General features: G+C 37.0%; 1 protein-coding gene across 2 annotated transcripts in view; it reads left to right on the forward strand.

The window, feature by feature from the left end:
• zgc:113232 (uncharacterized protein LOC541546 homolog) overlaps positions 1–27,450 on the forward strand; it is a 41,570-nt gene that overhangs the window by 3,740 nt on the left and 10,380 nt on the right. For both annotated transcript variants that reach the window (XM_041794132.1, XM_041794133.1), the window contains exons 2-17: positions 844–928; positions 2,360–2,422; positions 2,881–3,053; positions 5,115–5,240; positions 6,077–6,130; positions 6,229–6,282; positions 7,314–7,367; positions 7,474–7,527; positions 7,659–7,712; positions 9,175–9,228; positions 12,545–12,598; positions 12,910–12,963; positions 13,309–13,353; positions 22,315–22,368; positions 22,472–22,525; positions 26,000–26,053. In XM_041794132.1, the coding sequence (XP_041650066.1) occupies positions 844–928; positions 2,360–2,422; positions 2,881–3,053; positions 5,115–5,240; positions 6,077–6,130; positions 6,229–6,282; positions 7,314–7,367; positions 7,474–7,527; positions 7,659–7,712; positions 9,175–9,228; positions 12,545–12,598; positions 12,910–12,963; positions 13,309–13,353; positions 22,315–22,368; positions 22,472–22,525; positions 26,000–26,053 (1,086 nt within the window). The remainder of the gene's footprint in view (positions 1–843; positions 929–2,359; positions 2,423–2,880; positions 3,054–5,114; positions 5,241–6,076; positions 6,131–6,228; positions 6,283–7,313; positions 7,368–7,473; positions 7,528–7,658; positions 7,713–9,174; positions 9,229–12,544; positions 12,599–12,909; positions 12,964–13,308; positions 13,354–22,314; positions 22,369–22,471; positions 22,526–25,999; positions 26,054–27,450) is intronic.

The raw sequence follows: 27,450 nt of genomic DNA on the forward strand, positions 1-27,450 counted from the left end.
TCAGCTAAAATGATACCAGCATTGTATCGGCAAATGAATATTGATAAAAGATCATGGTGCATTCCTGATGCTTGTTGCTCTTTTTATTCCAGTTTGGGTTCAGACTGACAAATTAAGATGTGATGGGTCAATCAATAACATTTTCTTAAGCTTGCATTACAGCTGCAACAATAAATGTTTGTGGTAAACATGGAAAGGAGGTAAATTTATCGCTTGCATGAAAGGAGTCATTGCAGTAATTTTAACCCCTGGGACTTGTATATTTAGGACAATAAGGCTCAAAAATGTTTAAAATTGCTCCAGCAGTATGCTTTGGTTTGCAGCTAAAGAACTGTTGTTACAACACTCTGAGTACAATTCATTCACAAAAGTCTCTTTTTTGTTTTTTATATTCATTGGTATAGTATTTGTTTGAGATAACAACTGTTTGTTGATTTATGAATGAATTATAATATGTGTGAATCTTTTTAATGTGAATTTTATTCAACACAACCCTTTATTAACATTAGATGTTTGAGGTATTTTTATGATGATTCATATATGAAGTCCGACCTAACTAAAACATGGGACTCAGTTTGATGGTAAACATTCAAAGGTGCTGCTCAGAGCATTAATCAAAGTGAATAGTGTTTAGACAAAAACATTAGTAAACATATTAAATAATCCTCACGTTGTTCCTCTTGCTCAGTCAACACATGGATACCTCTGTAATCTGGTCCTTGTGGATAATCAGGAGTCCTAACATAGAGTCAGGATCATAATTTATATATCTTTAGACAGGAATATCAGCAGGTAAATATTGTTTTTAATTTAACCTGCAGTGTGTTTTTTCTTCGCCTGCAGACGTCTCTCCTCTCAGGGCTGCTGGTGTTCTTGCTGTGTGTCGTCTCCTCGTTCTGCCAGGAGGAAATTTCTGGATACCACTCAGGTCAGAGCTTCAGCATTTCATGTGGGCAACAAAATCAGCTTCTTTATGCTGGTTCTCATAACAGTCTTAACAGACCTGAAATAATGCAGCATGAAGCAGCGTGGTGTGATTTTGCTGCTTTTCCCCAATATATTTTCCTCTCTGTTGCTCCTGTTTACATGGATGATGGACAAGGACAGGGGGAGCTGACAAGGCATCATGAGTGATTTCAAAACTATTCTCCTTTCTGCTGTCAAAAGACTTTCAATACAAAACGCCACTCCGAATCTTCATTTTCACAGGACCACTTCATAGCCAAATTTATCTAAAGGCACTTCATGTTGCTTCTTCATAAATGATATGAAAAAGAGTAAAATCTAGGCCTGCCCTCTTCGTGAGGTCCACAGCAGCAGGCTGGTCACATCCTTGATAACGTTGATAAAGTTTTTGGTCTTTCCAGGAACAAACTGATCCTTTTAATATTAGCACTAGCAACAATTATAGAAATAAACAAAGGTTCTGTTTCTTAGCATTCAAAATAGAAGAACTAGATGTCACAGTTATAACGGAAAAACTCAAAATTCAACGGGCACAGAAATAAATATTCAACAGCCACACCACCCTAAGCCTGCTGATCTCGTCTGATCTGAATTTTTTTTAACCTTTATTTAACCAGGAGAAAAACCTTATTGAGATTAAAAATCTCTTTTTCAACAGTGTCCTGGCCTAGACAGCAGCAGCACAGTCAAAGTTACAGACAAACAACAAAATATTACTGTAAACACTGTGGTGAAAGTTCTGCAGCTCCATAACAAACTTGAATTCATTATTTGATATGGATGATATTAAAATAAGGACCAATATTTGTAGAATTTAACCAGACAGTTTACCCTTTTCTTCTCTTAATTATTTCCGAAATGGTCTAAGAAGAAACAGAATTAAAAACTGAAGAAACATGTATGTATTTTTTTCAAGAAAATAACTACCTCAAGTTAGATCCTGCTGTAACCAACAGATGTCAAATTTTTATCTTAATCTAAATCTTGGTTTTAATTTTATCACTGTCTGGTGTCAGCAGAAGAATTGAAAATAATAGAAAAGTTTATTTACACATACAAATGTTACTTGATTTTTTGTGCACAACAAGAAGCATACAAAGAATACAAAATGAAATAGCAAGCATGTAAACATCACTGCTGCTGTCAAAGAACTTTAAGTAAGTAAAAAACAACAGAATATGACAGGCAGTTTTATGCCAAGTGTGTTTCATGTGTGGTTTTAAACTTTTTAGGGGGAATGTCCTTGAGAGTAAGTGTTACCAACTCTCCCCAGTGAAACAATGTGAACTGCTTTTTTTTTTTTTAATTCCACCTAATTTTGTAGCTTTAGAAGTGGGTCAGAGACTTCTTTCCACAGAATCAGGTCTAATATATTTGATAATTGTCTTTTCAGGTGAGGAACACACCTATGAAGGATCCTTGGACCAAATCGACAACTTAGCCTCTCCTCAGCCAGGTGAGCTCTCTTTATTCTTACCTAATTATAGATGATAAGTAGCTTTTTTTTTCACCGCAGGGTTTTCATGACACCAGGATTTAAAACCTTGATGTAATACTGGTCAAAGTCAAACAACACCGAAACATGCTTGATTCATGGCAGCAGAAGTACCTGGGAACCCCGTATCGAATAATTTCTTTTATTTCATCACCAAAAACTGTTGGCAAACTCCTGCACGCCATCTAAATTGCACAGAAAATAGTGAGAAAGTTTTGGTAACAAAATGTTGTTGATTTATTTCTGCAAATTAGTCAGTGCATTTTCTCTTTCTGGCCACTTTTTCTTAAAAATTCCTGACGATGTTTTTTGTAAAATGTTTGCACTTTTTGATTATATTGATCAGTAAAATAACACAGATTTGAAAACAAAAAGTGTCAAAAACACTGGACCTTTAAGACCTCATGTTGTACCCTCAGAGTATCCACCTGAACCAACTCACAGCTATGATGACGGCCAGAGACCAGAGGAGGGTGACTATGACCTCTACGGCCCCGCCCCCACCCAGGTCACCATGATCACTGAAGATGCCTTCCCCTACGCCACCACCACCGAGTCCCACTATGCCAAGGAGGACACCGAGACAATGCAGGTAGGACGGCGAGGTTTGCTGGTGTCAGAGCAGCTATTTTTTCTGCAACGGTTATCAGCTTTTCTGGAGCGTACAATCACGCTTCTTTAGGTAGAGGCTTAAAATTCCTATCCTGATGCTGCATCAGAGAAACTATACAGGATGTATGCAAGTCAGTGTGACCATTTCAAAGACCAAAATGCTTAATCAGTAGGAACAAGTGAGCAGAGAGAAATAAAAGAGGTTCATGCACTTTTAAAATAAATCCTGGACATTTCATAGCTTATTTTATTCCTGGCCAAGACAGCAGCAGCACAGTCAAAGTTATAGACAAACAACAAGCAGTCATACAAGTAAAATGTCAAACGACAGCACACTGAAAGAGAAAACAGCAAGTAATTGTTAAAACCAACTACAGTCAAACACATCAATCAAAACATTTGCAGACAGATCTGACTGCCTCCAAGTCAACCAGCCTCCTCTTAAGTTAATATAGCGTTTGTGCCTTTTACTTGGAGTGGCAATATTGGATGGGGGCCACTACTTAAAATGAATGGAAAGAAAAGTTAAGTCCAAGATGGTTAAAATTCTGACATGAGATCACAGGAATTGTGCACAAAAATATTTTATTTTCTCAAGTCTGGCACTCATAATGCAGGAAAATACCATCAAAATATTTCATTTATTTAGTAGCCTGTAGCTTGAATACTATTTACACTGAGTATTATATCATACCTGATTACATTATTAATCATAAAGAAAGAAGCTTTTAAAAAAGTGAGAGGCTGGTTGATTTTTTTTTTAATCCACCTGCCATAGTAGCAGGTAGTCGATAAAGTTCATTTCCAAACCTGCTTCAGACACAGAGCTTCTCTCAGCTGCACACACCAGAGTATTAACCACAGGAGACTGGTTCTTCTGCTGCTTGGTGAGTGAAAGTATTTATCCTGATCAGCCAATCACCTATTTTTTTTTAAATCAAAATTGGCCAATAAGGATGCATTTTGGATCAATCCAGACATATATTCAATTATAGTCCATCAGTGGAAAAAACAAGAACTTTTAGTGGATTTGTGACCAAAGCAATACCAAACTAAACTAAAAGGGTAGCTTTATTTAATTGTTGTCACTCCAAAACTTGTAAACACGGTCTAGGAAGGAGTGAAGAATTTCCCTTCAATTCAGACAAACACAGCAGTTTTAGTTTGAATGAAGCCAGGGGCCTTTGTTGTACATCACTCTTTCTTGCAAACAAAGATTTAAACATTTTAGGTATCAAATGCTTATTAAAATGAAGAAAACTGAGTCTAATTTTATTTTTTAAACTTATTTTTTTCTTCTTTCCTTGAACATATCTCCTAAAGTTCATTTCAAAATGACAAAAGAACTCTGACCATGTTAGATGGATGCAAAATCCTCAACTTCACTTTTATGAACCACCTTTAAGATAAATAAAAAAAAAAGCTTTATATAGTGCTTAACAAATTTATTAGACCACCACCAAAGTAAGGTTTATGCCACTGCTACCCTAAATTAACAGCATTGGTAATTACAAACCTCATTTTTGATGTTTCTGCAATGGTTAATACACCAATATGTAGAAGCTCTTTAACCCAAATGATATTTTTAATGCTAAAATAGAATTATTATTGTTATCCATGAATTTTCAAATTTACTGTTTTACAAAAAAACTGAAAAAATAGTAAAGCACATTATTATTTCTTGATTAATATGTCAAATTATAGTTATTTACTTGCATTCCTGAACAGAAAAATGAGTTTTAGTGGTTGAATGTTATGCTGGATTAATTTCTGACCTCTCAGAGAAGCCCAGTGAGCCGGCTCAAATTTGGGTATAAAAAGGTGAAATCCCTCATTCCTGTTCAAAATGGTAAAACCTGGAGAGCTCAGTGAAAATGAAAGAGTCCGCATTAAAGCACCTCATGATGCTGGATGGTCTCTGAGACAAATATGACAGGTGGTCTAATACATTTTTTAAGCACGGTACATTTAAATATTTTCTTCTTTTGTGTGTTTTTTAAGTCTGAAGAGACACAACTTTAATTGTCATGTTGTGTTTTAGGTCCCGTACACAGACACAGACTCCTCTGAGGAGTCCGGGCTGGATGAAGGACTAGAGGAAGAAGGACCGACGGATTGTAACTGTGAGCCTGGGGAGCCTGGATTTGCTGGCTTTGCAGGACCAAAGGTACCAAATCATCTCATCTTATTATGGCTGCTGTGTCCACTGGAAAAAAAACAGCTGGTTGACCAGCTGATAGTGAAGAAGTAACACATTAAAGAGCTTTCTGATATTTGGCCTGATGGGGGCACTGTTATTCATCTGTTAAATTTCAAAAGAGAAGTGCTGTTTTCTTCCTCAAAAGTAGTTTCATCTTTTCTTTAAATTTTGGTAGCAAAATGTAAGACAGGAATACTTGATTACATGTAAAACACCTACATTTTAAAATAAACACATTAAGCCACGAAGATTGAAAATGTATCCCTCTTGACAATTTTAAGAAAATATTTAAAACCAATAAATCTCTCATCAAACGGTGAATTATTGAATCAGAATCACAATGCCTGTGCTGTCACTGAAAGCTCACCAACGACAAGATTCAGGGCGCAGCTTTGTTAAGCATGCAAAGAAATCCCTGGATTCAGGATAAAAACAATACATAATATTCTAAAAAATACCAGTATAAGACCAAAGTCTAAAAAGATGAGGGATCAGTATTGCACATGTTTGGTCATTGATTTTACAACAGATTTGTTTTTTAATAAATTTATCCGTCTTAAATCTCATTCTCCAGAGATGATTTCTTACTGACTGAAAAATCTGCTTTTTTAAAGATTTTTGTGTTTCTATCTGATTATCTTTTATTTGTGACTGTTTTGCATTAACTGAGTTTAGTTTGCGGAAATGCTATGTGATAGCTGCATGCGTTACTTACACAAAGAATCAGCTGGTAGTTTCAAACTTTAGGTTTGTTTCCTCAGTTTCTTCCTCTTGATATGTAACTGACTATATTTTTTTTTCAGGGATTCAGAGGTCTACAGGGAAAAACTGGAGAACCAGGAGCTCAAGGCAGAGAAGTGAGATTTTAAAATGTTATCTCTATATTTCTACTAATGAAGAGAATACCTGAATTAAAGCTGCAGCTGCTGGCTTATGTGTAATGTTTGTTTTTTAGGGTTATAAAGGAACTAAAGGGGTCAGAGGACGAGGAGGAGACACTGGACCTGTGGTGAGGAAATCATGTCTATACTTGTATTTAACACCAGCATACATCATTAATAGACAAACATACTCTTCAAACATTGTTATAGTAAACAAATAAACTGAAAGTAAAAGGAAAAATGGAAGTTAAAAACAAAATGAAACTAAAAGTTAGCTGCTAAAACAATAATGAGAAAAGTAAATCTGATCAAAACAAGGAAATAAAAGTGAAAGAAAAACATGGAAGTTCTCAAAAACTCCAAAAATGTGGTTTGTTTTGTACACATTTATGGTACAAACAAGATACATTTTAGATAAAAGCTTTTCTTCAATACGAGAAAACAAAGAAATGGTTTAATAAAAAAATAATTTTAGATGCTGCAATTATAAATGTTTTATAAGTAGTCATGTCTGTTCTGCAGATTTTCTGCTGTTTTTAAAATAAAATCCTGAGCATTTATAAAAACATATTTATAGTGTATTCTACTCACATGAGAAAATACAAATCTCAGTTTTTTTGAATACCTGGAAAGTTATCCCCTATATCAGAATATTTTGTTAAAAGAAAAGGAAAATTGAATTAGGCATATATGCCTAATTACTAAGATGTTTTAACCCAGAAAAACAGCAGATTTCTGTTTTTTCATGGGAAGTTCTACTCATAACTCTGTGATTACTATTTTTTAAATTCAGAAAAATGGCATTTTTAAAATTTTCACAAACCAATTCAGTATGTTTCCTAGATATACAAGAAAAATTATAAATCTGCATTTCTCCTAACCCAACACAGGTAAAAAAAATCTGTAAAAAATATCACATATGGGTTAAAGAAATCAAGACATGTTTACAAAAGTTAAATATAAAAGCTGCTCAACCCTAATTTGGTGCTAAATTTAGATAGAAGTCAGAACTTTTCATCTCAGCAGTGCAGTTTCACTTTTTCTTTTGCTGAAAGACAAATAAAGTCATTATAAAAACTTCTGAAAGAACTGATTTTGATTCATATATTTTATCCTTGTAAATTGTTTCTTGGTTTTAATCGGACCTCTCCTCCCACAGGGCGACCCTGGGCTTGAGGGAGACGATGGAGAGTCTGGGTTCTCCGGAGCGATGGTGAGTCCAAAACTAGATACATAGTCAGATGACTTCCTGCAGATCTGTTGATTTTTTATATAAGAGAACAAAAACACGAGATGTTGCTGTTTTTTGTCATTGACAGGGAGAACCAGGACTTCCAGGAGACCCAGGAGAGGCTGGAATACTTGGTCTAAAGGTAATTAAGACAACCTCACTAGTCAGATGACAAGAAAAGGGCTATACAGTCTCAAGCCCATTTGACCTCCATCAGGATTAAACTCCTGTAGTTTCAGCATCATTAAATCTGACCTCTCCTCCTGTCCACAGGGTGACATCGGTATGGACGGACCTCGAGGAGGAGTGGGGGCTCCTGGAGGGACTGTAAGAAAACAAAACTTCTCTACATTCATGGCGATGGTGTGAACTTGTAAACAGATCTGAGCTGGCATTAACCAACTGCCATTTCCACATAGGAAATTAGTTAATCTGTTTGCAGCTCTGAACCCACATGATCCCCACTGGGTTAGCTTTTAAAATCACGATGCTGCAGGCTTCACATATTTAACATGAAAAGAGTTTTATTTGATTGTTGGTGGAGTTAGAATACATGCTAGCATCATTTTAGAGTGCTGTCTGCAGAAAAAGTTAAAAACGTTTTTTTTTTAAAAAAGGTAAAAAGACCACTAAAGGTGTCTAAGAATGATTAAAAATGGCAAAATAAAAATGTAAAAAAATATTAAAAAGAGATAGAATGGTATAATTGTAAAACAATAACAATGAAAACATCATAAAATCACACTTAAAGATACTAATTGAAAATTCCTCATTTACTCCCATTGGAATTAAACTTTATAAACAATAAATTCAACAAGCTTCTCTCTGATTACGAAGAAATTTAATATTACGACTTCTTTAACTTGATTTGATGATTTTCATTTCACATCATCTCCACTGTTTTTGCATGCAATAGCAGGATTAGCAGAGCCAGCAGAGCCCTGGATCCCTCTAGCTGGCTTCTCTTTCACACTGGCTGACTTCTCCATATCTCTGTGGAAGGCCATGTTATTGGTTTATTACCTTACTGTTACATTCAGATTAAGACTGTCAATTTCTGTCCCAGCTGAATCCTGAAAACGGCTTCTGCTGTGAGGAAATCATGAGGGAAAACATTAAAATGATAATATAATGAAAACCACAGCTCTCTTAGAGTTACACACTATAAAGAGTGAATGTGAAATCATTTTATTTTTAATTTACAAAATATTGAGCATATGGTGGCCGATGTCAGGAGCAGGAGAGGGAAAAGCCCTGTATACAGGTGCTCTTTAGCCATTTATTTTTTTTTATTTTTCTCATGTTTGGAAATCACCCAGAGTTCTTCTCCTACTACACCACAACCACTAAACACTTGAACCAAATCTCAGCAGCCATGTTTCTCAGATAACTTATCACCAAACCAGCAAAGCGGTGGTGTGGTAAATGATACCGATGGTGAATTTAGGGGTTTACCAGCCGACAGCTGCCATAGCTCTTTTCAGTTTCACTCCTTTGAAGCTCCTCACAACAACCCATTCAGTTTACTGCAATAATAAACCATTACCGTAAACATCCCATTTCTACTGCCTAGACTTTTGTTAATGTCATTTGTTTTACAAAACGTCTAATGTGCGAACCAAAAAAAATGATTGTAAGAAATTCTGCTCAATCCATCCAGACTTTTCACCTCAGCGAGCTCTAATTTTTTTTGTCCACATTCAAGGTTTGTTGGTAAATTATGGTAAAAGTGTTGCACAGAAATACACACAGTCTAAGTGTTTTTCAATAATGTATGATGTTCATTCAGGGCTCTCGTGGTGATGCTGGACCTACTGGACCAAAGGGAGGGAAAGGCATCAAGGTGAGTAAAATCCCACACACACATATGTAAACATTTATACAATATATCAATCTACATTTTTTGTAAATTCACTTTATGAGTTAAAAATGCATGTTTATAGGTGGTTCTATTCATTTGTCTTGTGCTGAGTGATGAACCAGGCTTAAACTTTCACTTTCAACATCAGCACGCCGTTTATTCTGATCTCTCACAGCCACTCTTGCAGTAGTCAACTCCAAAATACTTAAACACAGAGATTAATAGTAAGGCTACGATTTTAGCAAGAATGGTGAGGTTAAAATTTTTGATATTGACTTCAAAGACTCACAAACATCACATTAATAAATAATGCTTTTGATATAAAAATGAATGTATTTTAAAGTATTATAGCAGGGCTTTTTACAAGTCAGCCCACCACTGAGCATTTTACAGACTGGCATTAAGACACAGAGTTTGACATGCAGGTCTGCAGGGGTCCCAACATGGGGCACGACTCAAAGCAGACTAACACTTTAAAATAAGGGTTCACACAAATAAAAGTTATACTAAGTAACACTGTGTAGAAAAGTATTTCAAAGTAAGCCAGTATTATCCTCAGTAGACCACTAAGGGGGACACATGTTCTAGTCATGCAAAACAAACCACATCCAACCTTTTATCGGTTTCCACTTTCGTCTTCTGTTTATTCACCTTATCCAATAGGTTATTAAGCCTTAGAGCTCCAGCAGCACAGATCCGTGTAAATTGCTTGGAAACTTTTGAACCGTAAGTCATAGACACTGACTTGTTTTTTCCTGTGAAAGCTCTGTGTTTTGCCTTTCTAAATATGTTCTTCATGCATTCGTAGCTCTTACAGAACATTTTCTAGTGAGCCCAGAACTTGGCTGACTTTCTAGGGTCTCTGAGGACAGGGTTGTCATATACAACAAGAAGCGACACAGTTTAGAAAAATGTTAATAACTTTTGAACCATACGTCAGAGACACTTACTCTTTTTTTCCTCCGAAAGCTGACCATTTTGCTGTTCATTTGCTACCCTCAATGTCTCCGTAGCCCTTAAGGATGCCATTCTAGTGAGCCCGGAACTTCGGTGACTTTTCGGGGTCTTTAAACATGGAATCCACAGCGTTAGATCCAATAAGAAGCATCTTCATGTCCATTTTTAATCCATTTTCGATCCTGTACTTTGGCTTTCTTCGGTGGGCAGCGCCATATTTGTTCAGGGCAACATTTAGATGCAAAGCATTGTGGGAGTTGTAGTCAACCAGTTGCTTCTCTACTGCATAAAGGAACGGCACACATGAATCTAACTGCAAAAAAGCACATGGAATTTTTTTGTATATATGTAGATATTTTGAAAACCCTTTGTCACAGAATGTTTATTTTTTCACTGTATTGTCCCAAGAGATGAGAGAACAAGTCTATGAAAAGAAAATGCTTTGTCACTTATGTTTACTGTGCGTTATTAATGAAAATCTTTTAGTTTCAAATTCCGATTTGTTCTTTTTATTTTATCTTTAGAGTCTTATAACTTTTTCAGAATTCAAGTGACATTACTGTAGTAGATATATTCTTAAAGCCTGGGTTGTCCTGAAAAAAGAAAGATGTGTAGAGCTTGACTGTGCACCACAGGGTTAATGTTTTACAAGCTTTTTAAGACAAAAAGTCCAGACGAGACATGATAGTGAAATAAATAGCTGTGAGCTCTAAGGGTTAATGATATGTGGATTTTAATCATCCAATACAAATAAAATGAAAAAAAGAAGGATAAATGACACTCATCATAGACTTTTAGCAACGTTTTTCTCATGCACTCATCTGCGACCCACTGAAGGTGGCTTTGCAACCCACTTTTGGGTCCCGACCCAGCGGCTGAGAACCAAGGTTTGAAAATATTACAGATGTATGATGCTAACGTTAGCTGTCCAACAAAGTGCTTGTTGTTCAAAAAGAGAAAAACAAATGCCCGGGGGCCGCATGCAGCCCAGAACCAACCCCCAAGTGGTCCAGCCTGTGGTCATGCCAGAGATGCAGAGAACAACTTGTTTCGCAAGTTTTCATAAATTCCTGCAGTATTTTAGACCGACAGAAGTAGCCCCAGAGTATAAAACACGTCCTTTTCAACTGCAGCTACAACCGTGCAAATTTAGTTTTTATGCACTTTATGCCAGGGTAAGCTGTGACCAAAATTATTATTAACAGAATTTCATTTTATTATTTTTTCATTCTATTTATTTTATTTTTTTCAAGTGAAAAAAATGTTTCTTCTACCTCAGGTTATGTTCAAATACAGCTCTGTTGTTGAGTTTTTATGCACTTTTTGATGTGCTTTTGTCATGTTGCCAAATTTAAAAGGGAATAAAAAGTGCATATTTTTCTTCAAATTGATCTGTATTGGTTTCAAATTTGACATGACCAGCTGCTTACTGAGCACCGAACATGTCTGGCCCAGCTACGTTTCTTGATATTAAAATTTGACCCAGTTGAATTTGTGATTGAATAGTCCTGTGTTAGAGATTCTCATCTGCCTTACTAGACAAGAATTAACATTAAGCTGATTTTGATGCTAGTAAGCTAATGCTACAAAAGGCAACATCAACACACAAAGAAGACATTTTTCATGATCAAGCTTCATATTAGGAAACAGGATGAAAAAATACTCATGTGCTCTATTCAAACTTGCACACAACTCCCAAATTTACTCCAGTTAGCTGCATGTATGAACTCAAACAGCTAACCGTTATTTTGCCCTGAATTTTCCCTGCTAGCCCCGTAAGTATCTCTTCTTCCCCCATTCCTCCACTGACTGACAGGAAAACTGCAGGAAACTTCCTGCTGTGAGGGACAAGAAGTGTCAACAAGCAAGTCAGGAAATTATCTGAAGAGGTTACCCTGAAATTTTCCAGAAATTTTCAGGGTTGCATGTGTGAAAGGTGTTGGATTAGGACATGGATATCCTCAGTCGTTCTTGCAGCAAATCCAGGCTAACCTTTTCACCATGTTGAAGGAACCAGTTTAAGATCAGATTTTACTATTATGCACTGAATTTTCTTGGCTCGGGATAAAAGATGGTCTAACAGGAAGTGGCCCAGAAATGTTTGCTATGCTATGAGAGGGGCTCTAATTGGCAGGTCAGCTGACGAGTCAGAGAGCCCATCGAGGGTGAATTCTGGACATAAATCTGTTTTATTATAAATTTGATGAGAAATTAAGAAAGAAAGTTTACTATCAGGAAATCGTAATTGATTCTTTTTGTCATTTGGAACCCAAATTCATTCATTTAGCTTCGAGTTTTTTCATCATTCTTGTCTCTTTTCTCTCTCTGTTATGCTGCTCAGGGGTCTGATGGGGCCGAAGGAAAATTGGGTCCTCAGGGTCCAGATGGATCGAAGGTATGGAAGCTGAAAATACTGCCCAGCTTTTAAAGGACATTCAGATGTACTTGCTTTTCCTCTGACTGCTTTTCTGCAACAGAACACAACATTTTCACAGAATATCAACACAGAATAATACTTTCTTTAAAATATAACTCAAACATTTTCTCTACAATATCTTTTCTATCTGTTTCTGACAGTTTTTTAATAATATTTTTGCTAATGTATGTATGTTTACTGTAGGCTTTTTGCACTTCCATCTGATGGCCAGTAGAGGTTGACAGAAGTCAGAGCTAACTTGATGTTAACTGTCCTCCCTTCTCCTACAGGGTCAAATTGGAGCTCCAGGGTTCAATGGTGACGTCGGCGACAGAGGATCCACTGTAAGAAATTTAAAATGTCGTAATTTAACATCTTATTTTGATTTCCAGCCAGCATTCAACAAATCTTTTTTTCTAATATGAAATCATTAAAGATCCAAATATTCTGAACGAAAATGGCACACAGATTTTAAAAGGTGAACTTTTTTAGCACCAATTCTCTGCACTTGAATGCAGTTGACATATTTTCTTAATAATCATTTTTTGTATATTCACAAATGAAAGCTTACAAAGTAAGATATTTTTGTCTTTCTCTCTTCAACTTTTTAATGTCTTCAGTCAGTCCTCATTTTGATGAGATGTTTCAGTGATAATCTGAATATATTTTTTTCTCTTTGTCCTCTTTAGGGTTACCCTGGACAGCCCGGACCCTTCGGACCAACTGGAGAAAAGGTACAAGCAAACGTTTTTAATTTTTGAAAATCACTGAAAGATCAGCAAGTTAGCTCTCATTTTAGATGTCAGGGCGTGAATGTGTGTGTGGGTGTGAGATTAATGGCTTGTGAACGATATTTTCCTGATAACTTACACATTGTCGGAGAGTTAGTCATTTCCTTTACATCTTAAATCTAACCGACAGCAATTGTCTTTAAGATAAGATAAGAAAAAAATGGAGCTTTATCTGCTCTCAGTTTGCTTCAACATTACAGTACAGTTTCGTTGTATCTTTTTTACAATGCATTGACAATAAATGACTATCTATCCATCTATCCGTCTGTCCGTCTGTCCGTCCGTCCGTCCGTCCACCCACCTATCTTTCTTTCTTCCTTCCTTCCTTCCTTTCAGGTAATCAGGGTAGTTTTAGTTGCTGCTTTGTAGGCAATGAATAGGGTTTAAATTTGATGTTAGCTAAAGCCAGTGTAGGGAGATGAAAAGTGGAGTGATATGTGCCGTTGGTTGAAGACTAGACATGCTGCTGCATTCTGGATCATCTGTAGAGGTTTAAATCTGCATCCAGGGAGGCCTGCCAGTAATGAGCTACAGTAGTTAGTGTACAATATTACAACAACCTGCACCAGGAGCTGTGTTGATGCTCTGTCGGGTGGGGTCTCACCCTTTTGATCAGGAGTGGCCAAGCTATGGTTCATGAAGCATGTGCCTGACTGTTTTCTACTTTTTAGTTTCAGCACAAGGTGGAGCTACCATGCTTACTCTGTTTAACATTTTGACAAGTATTTTTTTCTTTTAAGGGACTTAATCTAGACAGCATTGAAACTGTTACAATATTGGCAACCAAAATAATGATATCTTGATTTATAATGCCCTGATTGAATACAGCAACAAATTAAAGCACCAGCATTATTCCAGGGGCAGAGACAGTGGTAGCCAGCATTGAACAGGCCCCCTGAAATCTGATTTGCCTCTCAGAATCCTTAAAATGATTGGTTAAATGCCTAGCCATTTAAGCATACTCAGCCACTACTCAGCCACTTAACCTACATTAGATTGGTTTTACTAACTTTAATGTCCTCTCGGTAAGGCGTATGAAAGTGGCCCCACCCTCCCTGTATATTTCTGTGTGTTGCCTGCAGTGGAAAAAGTTTGGACACCCCTGCTCTTGCTGTTACAGAGGGTAAATAGGCAATCAAGGCTGCATGTATCTTGAAGGTTAGCTGGTCATCAATCATGACACCGGCATCTTCATTTTTCTTCTTCCACTGGCAAAAAAAGACGTCAAACAAGAGACGTTAAAATTATCTAGCCCTCCCTGCTAGTTAACAGGAAAAATTACAATATATTATTTTTGCCAAGTTAATTTACAGTAACCTTCATTCATTTAAATTCTCCATATTTGTTAATATGATGTTAATTTTGAGATCAGAACTAACATAATATTAACATTAATAATCAATAATTACATCAGATCAGCTCAGATTGATCTGAGGTGAAGCTCCTGGTGTAACCGTTTAACTACTAACTGTGTTAACTGGGGACTTTCTGTTGACTGTTTTTGTGGCTATAGTAGCTGATGAGTCATAGACTATGGTGGGATAGACTAGACCACAGTGGCTGCCCTAGTCCAGATAATCAAAGGGACGCTGCACTCCTCTAAATGGCCAGTTCCTCAATTTGTCACAAGATGATGATGTGTTTGAAGATCACAAGTAGAGCACCCGAGCAACTCTAGACTGGAATTAGGAAAGACTGAAGCAATGTTAACCCAAAAAATAAACAACATGTGAAAACAACATGATTAGTCATAGTTGTAAACACAGAATAAGCACAGTTGGGCAAACAGGTCAGCTGTTGTCTGTTGAAGTGCTGGTGAGCCACACAGTGAATCAGCATGTCCTCCCCAAGACAGATGGTTAAAGGCCTGATAACAAAAACAGAAACTGACCCACAATTATCTGTTAAATAATTATAAAGTCTTAGTCCCTTATTTCAAAAGGGACTTTAGTGTTAACGTGTGGCCACTAATGATTGGAAAGTCCAATGTCTAAATGTTAACTCCTGGATCAGCTGTATCATGCTGACAAAAAATCAATAATTACAGATGGAGAACCAGGGGATTTACTGCACTTTGCATCAATAAATGTTACAGTCTAGTGTAAAACCAGACTAATATGGGAGCTTTAGAGATATCTGATGCAATAGTGCCAGAGCTAGAATAAGAAAAAAGACTCTTTTTTGAAAATTGCTTCTTGCACCATTTTTGCACAGATATAAACCATCAAATAAGTCTTCTTCCAATAAATAAGCTTAAATTTTGGATTTTAATTTAACCCATTAAAGCCTGAAAACAAAAATTATAGCCAGAAAATTCTCATTTTTTGTAAGTGAAATGATTATTTAACTTTCTACTGAAATTAAAAAAAAATCCAAATTTCCATAAAATTTAACACACACACACACACACACACACACACACACATACACACACATATATATATATATAATTTTGATTTATTTTTTTTTTAATCTCATTTGATACGTTTGGTGTTTCTGGTAACTGATTATCCACTTGATGGCATTTTTATCATTTATCAGATTGTATTCAATAGTTTTTTTATTAAGTTATTGATCATATTGATTAGATAGAGGTATTATAAAAGAATGTGTCAAAAATGATACAACAGGCTTTAAGGGGTTAAATTTTGAATTCCCAGCAGAATGTTTAGTGTGGACTAAGGCCCAGCTGAGACCAGGAATTCATGATGCAACAATGCAGGTTTAAACATTGCAGGGAAACGCTGCAGCTGTTTGTATAAGATGTGAGTCACTGCTTGAATCAGGTAAACTGACGGTGTTGGCTTTGATTAAGTTTGTGAAAGCACCAGAACCTGGTTTTAGGGTGTTGCAAGCAGAGATAAAATCACGCCTATAAGTTTGGAAATGATTAGATCTATCTTTTTTTTTTTTTTTTTGTTAGTTTTCACACAGAAACTTGATTGGCACTTCTGTCGCCTCCATCAGCTGTTTAAATTAGTTCTAATTGTGTCTCTGTTGTATCTCAACATCACTGTAAATAAGGAAAACCTCTAACCTTACAAAGCAGATGGATACGCCCATTTCTGTGTTTCTCACTGGCAAATCCATCTTACAAAGCTCCTGTCTGAACCGTTTGGGCCCAGTTAGAAAGTGACAGGACCAAGCAGCGACGAGGGACAGTACTTTCAGGTGCGGTGGCGTCGTGACGTAAACAAGCAGTGAGAAGAGGCCGGTGCAATTATGGAGGAAGACATTAGCGTGGATGCTGCTAAAGCGCCAGTTTTATCAGACCTTGACGACATTTCTTTGTTAAAAGAAGAACAAAGAACAGCAGTGAGTTGTTTTCTTTTCAAAAACGACAAGAGTCGTGTACTGACATGTCTACAGCCGCTATGGTTCGCGTTATTCCTCGGTACCTGCGTATGCGCACGTCTGTAGCCTAAGACGTCACGTGTTTTGTTGCTCTGATTGGCCTGTAAATATGTGACAGACAGAACGTTCATCCAGTCACACTCCAAGTTTTTTTTAAGTCTTCTTCCCTTTCCCAAACGCTTGGTATTGAAGGTTTTCTGGCGTGTCAGGTTAGAAAACCTCAACAATTTTCAAGAATTAAAGAAAGATTAAATAAATAAATAACAGAAAATACATAATATAGTTGTATGGAACTTGTATTTTGGATATTTTTATTTATTAAACAGGCATCAATATTTGATTGATAAAGAATGATAAATGTTTAGATATTGGTATCATGACAGCCCTTCTTCTGTATGTATGTTATGCACTAATATCATCTATTTAACAAGAAGTCTTTATAAAGCTATAAAAAAAGTTTTTCAAGTTTGTTTTATAAAAAGCCGATTGATGAGTCAGCCAACCAATCAATGAGCTAACAAATAACCAGTACACTGTGCTGACTTTATATTTGTATACTTTTAGCATTTTCTCAGACCAAATATTAAATTAAAAACAGCCAGATTGGGGCGCAGATGGCCTGGTGGTTTGGGGCACGTCCTGTATGTGCGGTCGTTCCGGATTTGAGTCTGGTCTGTGGCACTGTCTCTTGTGTCTCTCCCCTGCTCTCTTGCCCCTGTTTCTGATTCTGTCCACTGTCCTCCTCTGTCAATAAAGGCTTAAAAAGCCCAAAATAAGTCTTAAAAAGCAGCCACGTAATGTATAAAATACATAAGTTACTCAATGCCACAAAATAAGAATGTCAGATGATGATAGGTGAGACGTATTTATCACAATCAACATGAAAATCAAGATATTTAAAGGTTGAGACTAGCTCAATCGGTCTGCCTTGCCAAGTTATACCTGAGGGGCTGTTCCTTGTAAATTCGATTAAATTAGAGAATACCAGAAGTTTGGTTTTTCTACATTTTAAACCAATTCAAGTTTCTGCAGGTGAGATTAACAGTCCGACAAAGAACATTTAAAAGCATAAAAGTCAGAATTTGGAGGCACTATGTTGAAATTTTGTAAAATTTGGGCCCCAGGCAGAATGAAAACTTCTCATTTGAATCTTGGGGTGAAAATCCTGTGCTCTAAACCACATAGAAATGTCACTTAAACTTTTTTGTAGCCCTCTTTTTTTTATCTTGAACTCTAACCTGTGACACTAAAATTTTCACACGGCATCATGTTTTGTATGTAGGTATCTATAGGTAATAAATGGTAGTAAAGATACTGCAGCCAGTTTCTGTTACTTCAATCAATCAGTCAAACTTAAGCGCTTTTCGTACATAACATGTAACTCAAAGTTCTTTACATAGACAAATAAAAACTTTCCCTTAAACCCACCCATGCACCCCCACCTTTTGCTTAACATAGACAATTAAAGTCATTCCCTAACACCCACACACCCGCAACCACCCCATCCCACTATCAGCCATCCCACAGACAACAGTTACATGTACACCCACTCACACACATGCATTGTTTCACTCATGCACAAACATGCACACCCACACACACACACACACCCACACACACACTTAATGGGTGTAACTTCCCCATTAACAAGGGCTGGACATTTCTGCTTCTCATTTCTGCACTCTTTTGCAATTATGAAATTTTGAAATGATTTTATGCAATTTTAAGGACTTTTTTTTGTCTCATCTAACAATCTTGTACTGTGTCAGAGACTTTCACTTCATATAAAATACTGTGTAAACTAAAACTGAAGCAAGGTTTGTTTTTATACCTTTTTTCAGAAAAAGAAAGCAAAATGAGACAGGATAGAGCCACATGTCTGTTTGTGATTTAGTCACAGTAAAGTAGAAACCAGCAGTGATGACTGCACTGTGGTAAGTATGTGTTTGAACATGCTTTCTAGATTAAATCACTTAAACACTAACCACATGAAACAACTGTTGTGGTTTCTAGAATTCCCCAAGTATTCCCTGTAATTCTAAGTTTTATAGGAATCAAGAAAAATACTGTTTATTACTGCTCACCAAAGTCGAATTAAAATAAATAAACATTGTAGGTTTAAAAAGTTTAAAATGAAAGTAAAACTGCAGAGCCTTCAGGGCTGCAGCCCCCACCCTCTGGAACACTCTTCCTGCAGACATCTGTCGTGCTCCATCTCTGGACATTTTCAAAAAACATCTCAACCACCATCTGTTCACCACAGCCTACAGTCTTCATTAAACCACCCCTTACTCTCATCCTATTCCTCATATAGTTTGTCCATGCCTTATCTGTTTCTTGTAAAGCGTCCTTGGGTTTCTTGAAAGGCGCGATATAAATTCAAGATATTATTATTAAAACTGCTGCGCAGGGAGAGAGAGATGGTTCATATGTCCTATTTAGAGACTTCAAGGTGGGATATTCATGCCGGGGTGAGGTTCACTGACTTTCAGAGGGCGTACCAGAGGGATGAAATGACCTTCCCTCTATGCTGGAATCAGAGCCGATGATAAGGACCAAACAGGATTAGAGGAGCATGTAGATGTTTTTAGGCTCTGGGAAGAATGGTTGGTCATTTCTAAACAGGAATGTCAGATCCCCAGCTACTACACCCAGGTTTTAAAGCTAAAAGAGACACATCCAAATTGCTCCCACTGTTGCATCGTTGGTGTTGTAATGCCAGAAATATACTTAATCATAACTAATATAACTAAACACTTAATGGTTTCCACGTGTATCAGTTCAGTGAATCAGCTACATACATTATCTCACATTCTATTATTGCAACATGGATGTGAGATGCAGTATGCACATGTGTGGTCAGTCTGGTGAATTTAAAAGATGTTTTCTTAACTAAAGACAGTTAAATGAAGATACATGATCACGCAGAAGGCACAAGTAAGGGCATTATCGGCCTTTTTTTAAGAAAGGCTTGGTTTATCTGTGATTTCAGGCAACAGCCCTACATTACCTATAATCCCTCTGTGTCAGCACGTCTCAGATTGGTGGAACATAAATTTGGCTTTGCTACGAGTGAAGTTAACAGTCAGGGGAAAAGTTGGCAGTAACTTTTGAGCTCTGTGGTGGCGTCAGATGGCAGCACGTACGTCACAGAGCGCCAGATCAGGTAGTAGAAGTTTTTTAAGAAAAATTCAGAAACAGTAGATGGTTTCAACCTGTAGAAGGCAGCCATTATGCACAATTTTTACACAAAATGTATCATTTAAATACTTAGCGCAAAAAGAAAATGACTGATTAATTGCACAACTAAACTCTATGTATATTGGTTTACTTTTGAAAAAGTGGTCTGAGGGTTTAAATAAATATTTAAAGCGGATATTTTGACATTATAATGACAACTAAACAAAATGACTCTTCCTGTTTTCATCACCTGCTGTCACAATCATATCTACGAACACGTGGCTAAAAGTCCCCAGTCACATGGTCACTAAGCACACCGATACACTGGGAGCATTATGTTCATGTGTTAGGAAAATTTTGGAGTACACTAGGAGCTGATCCGACCACTAGTCATCAGTCTGAGCTGATCTGATGTTACTATTGATTACTGATGCTTATCACAGTAGTTTTGAGCTCAGAATTATAGCCATATTCACTGTTGCCATGCTTGTAGTTTACATCCCACACATCAGGGTGTTGTATTCAGCCAGAGCTCTCAGCCAGAGGAAACCTCTGTGGCAAAAGGTTTCATTGAACAACATGTCACATTCAGAAAAGCACATTCACAAGAACAGTCATGACACAACCGGAGGCATCTGCAAATGTAAGAGAAACAGCAAATGTCTCTAGAATTAAAGGACTTTTGAGTCATCAAATGACTAGAAAAATCAAATTTCAAGTTCAAGACTATTTACCACGTCTGACTGTGTGTGTAGAGCTCCTTCTTTAGTGTTTCTACACCTTTAACCCTCTGAGACCAGTGTTCTTATGTACAAGGAGAAGAGACACGTGTTATTCAAAGTTAAATATTTTTGAAAAATAAATCTCTGAAAGCTCTCTGTTTTGTCATTGTAATGACACTATCCACGCCTTCGTAGCTCTTACAGAGCATTTTCTAGTGAGCCTGAAACTTGGCTGACTTTACATGGTCAATGAAGATTAAATCTATACCAGTAACTCTGATATTGGGTGTCTTTTTATCCATTTTTAATCCGTTTTCCAATCAAGCAGCTAGTTAGTTAGCCTTCCACCATATTGTCTGGTTGTATCCCAGAATGCAATGTGACTGGGTTGTGACAACCAATGGCAGGCTGTTCTGTTGTCACATCATGCTTCGACGTGCAGCACATGTGGATAGACTTTGAAACTAAAGAAGAGAGTCTGAATGACTCATAATGGAGACAAAGAAACAGAGAGGTTGTGACATGTCCCTCTGTGTCTCTGCAGACAGGAACTTCTTTAAATGATGACTCAATGTAAAAATGTAAATACTTTGATGATTTTTTGTCACAGAATGATTATTTTTTTAACTATTTGGTCCCAAAGAGATGGGAGAACAAGTTTGTACAAAAAAACCCTTAGCCATTAGTGTTTACTGTGTTTAATGCATAAAAATCTTAGATGTAATTTCTGATTTTTTTTTACTTTTGTATAAGTAGTCCCATAACGTTTAAGAATTAAAGCAACATTACTGCAGCACACGTATTCTTAAAGCCCAGGTTATCAATGATGTTTCCCCTTCCTTTCCAACAACGTTGAGATTCAAAAATACACAACCAGAACAAACCAAGAAAAGATGATACTAAGTTCAGACAATCACACACATCCATGAAATGTTTTGAGATCATCTTAAACTGTTGTGGTGAAACAAGAGAGTCCAACTTTGGACTGTAAATTATCCCACATTTATCCACATATCCCACAGAGTAAACCCAGGGGACTTGAAGCATTAGACAGTCAGTAGAGTTTGGAGAGTCTGGTGATCCATTTCAGCATAGATGTTATTCAAGATGAGTTATGAATCTAAGAGCAGAGATAATTGAACACTACAGATCTGAAGTTGAATCAGCAGCATTTCTGTATACAATATAATGCTGAAATATTCATACACCTTGACGCTGCTACGTTAAATGTGGATAACTGTGGGCTGTAAAATCAATATCTCTGGATTCAGAGAAGATAATAAATCTGTTGCACAACTGGAAATATTACCTTGTTATGGAATCAATATGAATGATCACAGGTGGAATGATGGTGTAGCTTCGTAAAGGCGCTGCTGTGGAATTGCAGTCTAAACAAGACAACAGATAGCAAAAAAATAAAACAGACCATGTAAGCAGAAGTTAAAATGGCGGTATTGGTGTTAGCATTGTCAGGTCCTTCAGTTAAGTTAAAATGCTGGTTGTAAAGTCTTGCAATTAATATGTTATTTAAAGCAACTCAGGAATTTTCTCTTTTGGGCAACCGCTGTGGCAAACCCAGGCGTGAATGATGATCAGTAAAGGTTTCCTCTACCTCTGAAATTCCCTTTTCTTTTCCTTTCTCTCTCAGGGGACTCCAGGTCAGGACGGCGTGCCTGGCAGTGACGGTGACCCCGGTGAAGATGTGAGTTTCTTTTTTTGCAGTTAAACCCCTGGATATCCCAAAGAAAAACATCTTTTGTTGTGAATTCAAACACACTTTATTCCCTCTCTTTTTCTCTCCTAAGGGTCCTATCGGAGTCCCGGGTTTGATGGGAGAGCCAGGACAGTTTGGTGCCAAGGTAACTAGCATAATCACCTAAATATCGAACAGATTACATTAGTATATAAAGTTCTATATAAATAATAGTAACCTCTGTAATCACTACCTTTGCCAGTGATTACAGTTGTTCACTTTAGCTAATTTCTGTAGACCAGTCTTGTTTACATTGCACTTATTTTTCACCATGTTTGCCTGGTTATTATTAAATTTAGCAAGTTTTCATGCAGCAAAAGAATGAATCTGAGTTTGATCCTTATTACATATTTATATGTCTAGGGATTCATATTGAGTAAGAAAAATTAATCTACATGCTACAAAAATGATTGACTAACCTTAATTTCATGCATATCCCAACACGGGCCTTTGAATGACATAAAGTCTACAGTAAATACACCAGCAAAGCCTCCTATAAGGTGGGATAAAGGGGAGAGCTTTCCATGGCCCAGCCAAATGGGGGCCCTTGGGGGTCGGAAAAATCATGATTCACTGTAAATTTAAGCTGTGATAACCATATATATATATTTTTTTTAACCTGAATAACAGCCACTCTTATCAATGCAAAAAACAAATAATTCATTCATTCATTTATGCCATGGTATATATATCCTTCTTCAAAAAATTCAACCCCTTTATTTTAACAGAAAACAAATGAGTTAAAGTGGCAAAAATGGATTAACAGTAGCAAAAATGTGTTTAAAGGGGCACAGGTGGGCTATTAGGCACAAAAAATAGGCAGAAAGTTGCAATAAGGACTTAAAAATTGTATGAACAGACAGAAAAATTGGTGAAAAGGGGTTAGAAGTGGATCAGAAAAAATAGCATAAAGAGTGAACTGTGGTTAAAATCAGGAAAAAAATTGCATAAAAAGTGGTAGAAAAGGGTTAATAGTGATAAAAAAGGGTTAATAGAGGCTACAGAAGACAGAAAGTGACAATAAAATTGTTAACAGGAAAATTGGACAGAAAAAGTGGTGGAAATGGTTCAAGAAGTTACAAAATGGCCAGAAAATGTGTTAGAATAGGATTCAAAGGGGAAAAAATTTGTTTAAATTGGCAAAAATGGGTGAGAGAAAAAGTGATTCAAAGGGGTTAAAATGTTGAAAAATGGGTAAAAAGTGGCAACGTGGAGAAGAGGTGCACAAATTGATGAAAAATGGCATATAATAAACATTTCCATCTTGAATTTCCCTCAGGATTAATAAACTATTCTCTATTTGTAAAAACGACAAAGTATCAAAACTGGCTGAAAAATGGTTAAAAGAGGTTAAAAAGTGGCACAATTACATAACTTCAACATCAGACCTAATAATAGATTGACACTAATAAGCTCTAAAATGAGGGCACTGTTAACCAGGGCGCTAGCACCAATGCTACTAAACACACATGCACTAATATCATCAATTAATCACCAGTAGGGAGGGCTCATCCTCTGGGGTTTATCAGAAGCCCAGCCCATCCTGTGGGCGGTCCTGACACCGTATTTATCTCACTCAGACCTATTTAACATTGTTTTATTTCAGGATTAAGTTCAGATGAATCATGACATAGAAAACCTTTCAGTCATTTGATATTTCGTGCTACAGTGAAATACAGTGTGACCTTGTTTCACAGCAGTCAAAACATCCATTGATTGCCTTGGTGTGTCATTTAATGTCACAAGATAGCCCAGTTAGATTATGCTCCTTTACACGCACACGCTACATCACCTTTTCTCACAGAAGACAGTCAGTTTGAGGCCCTGATGTTGTCTTAGATGGATTCAGTGATAAGCTTTAGATTGTGGTGAATTCCTGTGTTGTCAAATCTAGCCCTTGTTTTAGATGGATATGTTTAGCAGACGAGATGACTGCTGATTGGCGTTGATCCCTACTTTGTAAACCTTCAAAGCTTGCCACTAAAAGTTGTTTTTGTCACTTTCAGACTCTGATCATTCTCTGACAACATCACAGAGAGGATTAAGGGTCTAACAGGATTGGTATTCATCCTGAATCGTCATGTTTTGGTGCATGCAGTCACACTAGAGGTGTGTCTGAATAGAGAAAAATAGGCAAACACACACATGGCCTCTACACAGTATCCACAATCCAATCCAGGTGGAGGTAATGCTCGCAGTTGTTTGGTAACTGCTAGTAAACAACAAACGAAGGAGCAGAAACAAAAAACGAGAGACCTGGAAGGATGCATCCTGGACTTCTTGTTGCTTTTCTAATCCAGGCCGTTTTAACTGTCCTAGAAACATACCGAAGGGAGGCTATTTAGGTAAAATTCGTATTTATCAATACGATGCCACATTTGTGCTTCTTAGATGTGTCACGCAGGGCGCCATATGCAAAGGGCGAGTTGCAGCTGAAAATGAAAGGAAGTCAATAATGGAAGGAGGTCTGTCTACAAATAAAATACTAGTGACTCACTAACAAATGAACCGATTTTCAATCTGTTTGTTTTGTCACAGATGTCAGGCACATATTTATAATCTAGGATACCTGATCCAATGAGAAACACAGGTTTTTAAACTGAAATTCTTCACCAAATATAAGGTTCCAGTCATTCTCTGTAGAACAAACAGCAATGTATTTATTATAAAAGCCATTATACTTGTCAAATGTTATTGTATGGAAGCTTATTACATTTACTAGAGAAAAGAACCCTTACAGTTCATAGACTATAAACTCAGAACAACAAATAACAGCTAAAAATAAAAGGAAGATTTGTTCTGTCTGAAAGAAAGCCAAGCATATTGATCTGATCTGATTTATGATACATACGTTGCTGTTTATTCTATAGGGAATCACTGGAGCCTCAAATTTGGTGAAGAGTTTTTGTATGAAAACTTGTGTTTTTTTCCTTGGATTAGGTATCCTAGATCATAACTACGCGTCTGATGTCTGTGCTAAAACAAACGGCTGGAAAATTGGTTCATCCAGTAAGATATGAGCATTTTATTCGTGGACAGACCTCCTTCTGTCATTGACTTGCGTTCATCTTCAGCTGCGACTTGCCCTTTTGCATATGGCGTCCATTGACGTCCAGTGACCCATTCTCTCTAGGCGGCATCTACGCATTGATGGCTATGTTAAAATCCACCCACCGTCTTTCAATCCAACATAAAGCTCTATCTCTTTGGGAAACCTTTCTGTAATGGCTTCATGCTCTCGGAATAACAATATGAGTCTGTAAAGATTTTCACCTATCAGTCATTTAAGTTAGAAAAATGTAAATATATATAGAGGGGCAGATGGCCGCGTGGTTTAAAGCGGGCGACCTGGGTTTGTGTCCGGCCTGTGGCACCGTTTCCTGCATGTCTCTCCCCTATTCTCTCAACCCTGTTTCTGATTCTGTCCATTGTCCTCCTCTATCAATACAGGCATATAAAGCCCAAAAATATATCTTAAAAAATGTAAATATCAGGGCTCAGATGTTGAAAACATCCCCAACAGGTCAAAACTGACAACTAACCTCCACTCAGCATGATAACATCTGTTCTTCTCCTGCAGGGCAGCAAAGGTGATCGAGGTGTGAGAGGACGCAGAGGCAGAGTGGGTGCAGTGGTGAGTGATTAGCAGGCTGATCCTGCGGTTCAATAGAGGGCATCTTGTTACTTAGAAGTGGATGCTTTGATTTCTGACTAAGCCTAGTTTCATTATAAGCAAACAGAAAGGGGAACTACTGAGTTAATCTGGGAATGACAGGATGAGTCTAAGCATGCTGGCTAATGGGTATAAAAATCAACAGCATGTCAGACATCTGTATAAACTTCCCCCAGAGCTTATTATAAATAACAGCCTCAGTTTATGCCCTTATAAGAAGAAACCATCTCTGAATAGAATGAATAAATAGGAGACATTCTGAGTCGGTTTAAAAATGTCAGAATTTTTCCCACTAAGCAGAGAGGGAAGAAAACTAAACATGAAAGATGATTCAGCGTTCTATAGAAGGGAAAAAGGAAGATACTGTAATTATAAGCTTTACTGAGGGAACTGAAAATGCAGATATGACTGTTTTAGTTTTGTGCAAAGAGAAAGTTATTCCCATAACAGCTAGGATGCTTCTAAGAGGTCCTGAAACTTGGGAGGGATTCTTTTGGATTTTTTTTAAGTCGACCCACAACACACAAGGTGGTTTCACATCAGAGACCCAGGCCCAGATTCCAGTATGCCTGACCCAAAAGTCTGGCTCATATGATCCATGTTAATCCCTAGTGTACCATACTCGGACTACTAGTTACTAGGTTAGATAAAATCTATGTTGTTAGGCTCCTTCTCCTTTAAAACTAAAGACACTCATGTGAGTTTACTAACTGAATTATATTGAAATGATCTGATTCTTTTATAAACTTGGCCTCAGTGAAGGAATAGGTTAGGAGGTATGAGGATAACTCTAAATTGCAAAAAAAAAGAAAAGTTGAAACTGTTTAAAATCTGACTGATGTCTGAAACTAGTGATGTCGGCTAGCATTAGCAGTGCTCATTAAAATGCTTGTTTCACAAAAAATTGATAGACGTGTCAAAAGGTTTGATCAGCCAGACCAACATTTAAAGAATATTTCAGTTGGATGCACAATATTCTCAGCCTGATATGGGTTTTGGAAGATATTAGCTTAAAAAGGCAAATATTGGAATCGGCAGATATCGAAATTTCTGCCGATATTTCGAACCAATATTTTGGCTGTGAGTATCAGAATATCTGGACTGTAAATTTTTGCCCTATGTACTTATATGTTTGGAAAGTTTTAGGCTGGAACAACAGACGTACTCTAGTAGAGATCTTTTTCTTTGTTCATTCTCAATCTTTAAACTTCTACTCAGTCCTGCTTCTTTGTAGATCCTTATTAAAGTTGTTCTGATTCCAGTATTAGAAATACATGATTCTATTTGTTGAGCTATGTTCTGAGTCAAATTTATGCTTAAAATAATTTGCTAGTCTTTCACAGCACAGTCCAGAAAAT

Source organism: Cheilinus undulatus, linkage group 8 (genome assembly GCF_018320785.1).
Source record: "Cheilinus undulatus linkage group 8, ASM1832078v1, whole genome shotgun sequence".
Lineage (NCBI taxonomy): Eukaryota > Metazoa > Chordata > Actinopteri > Labriformes > Labridae > Cheilinus > Cheilinus undulatus.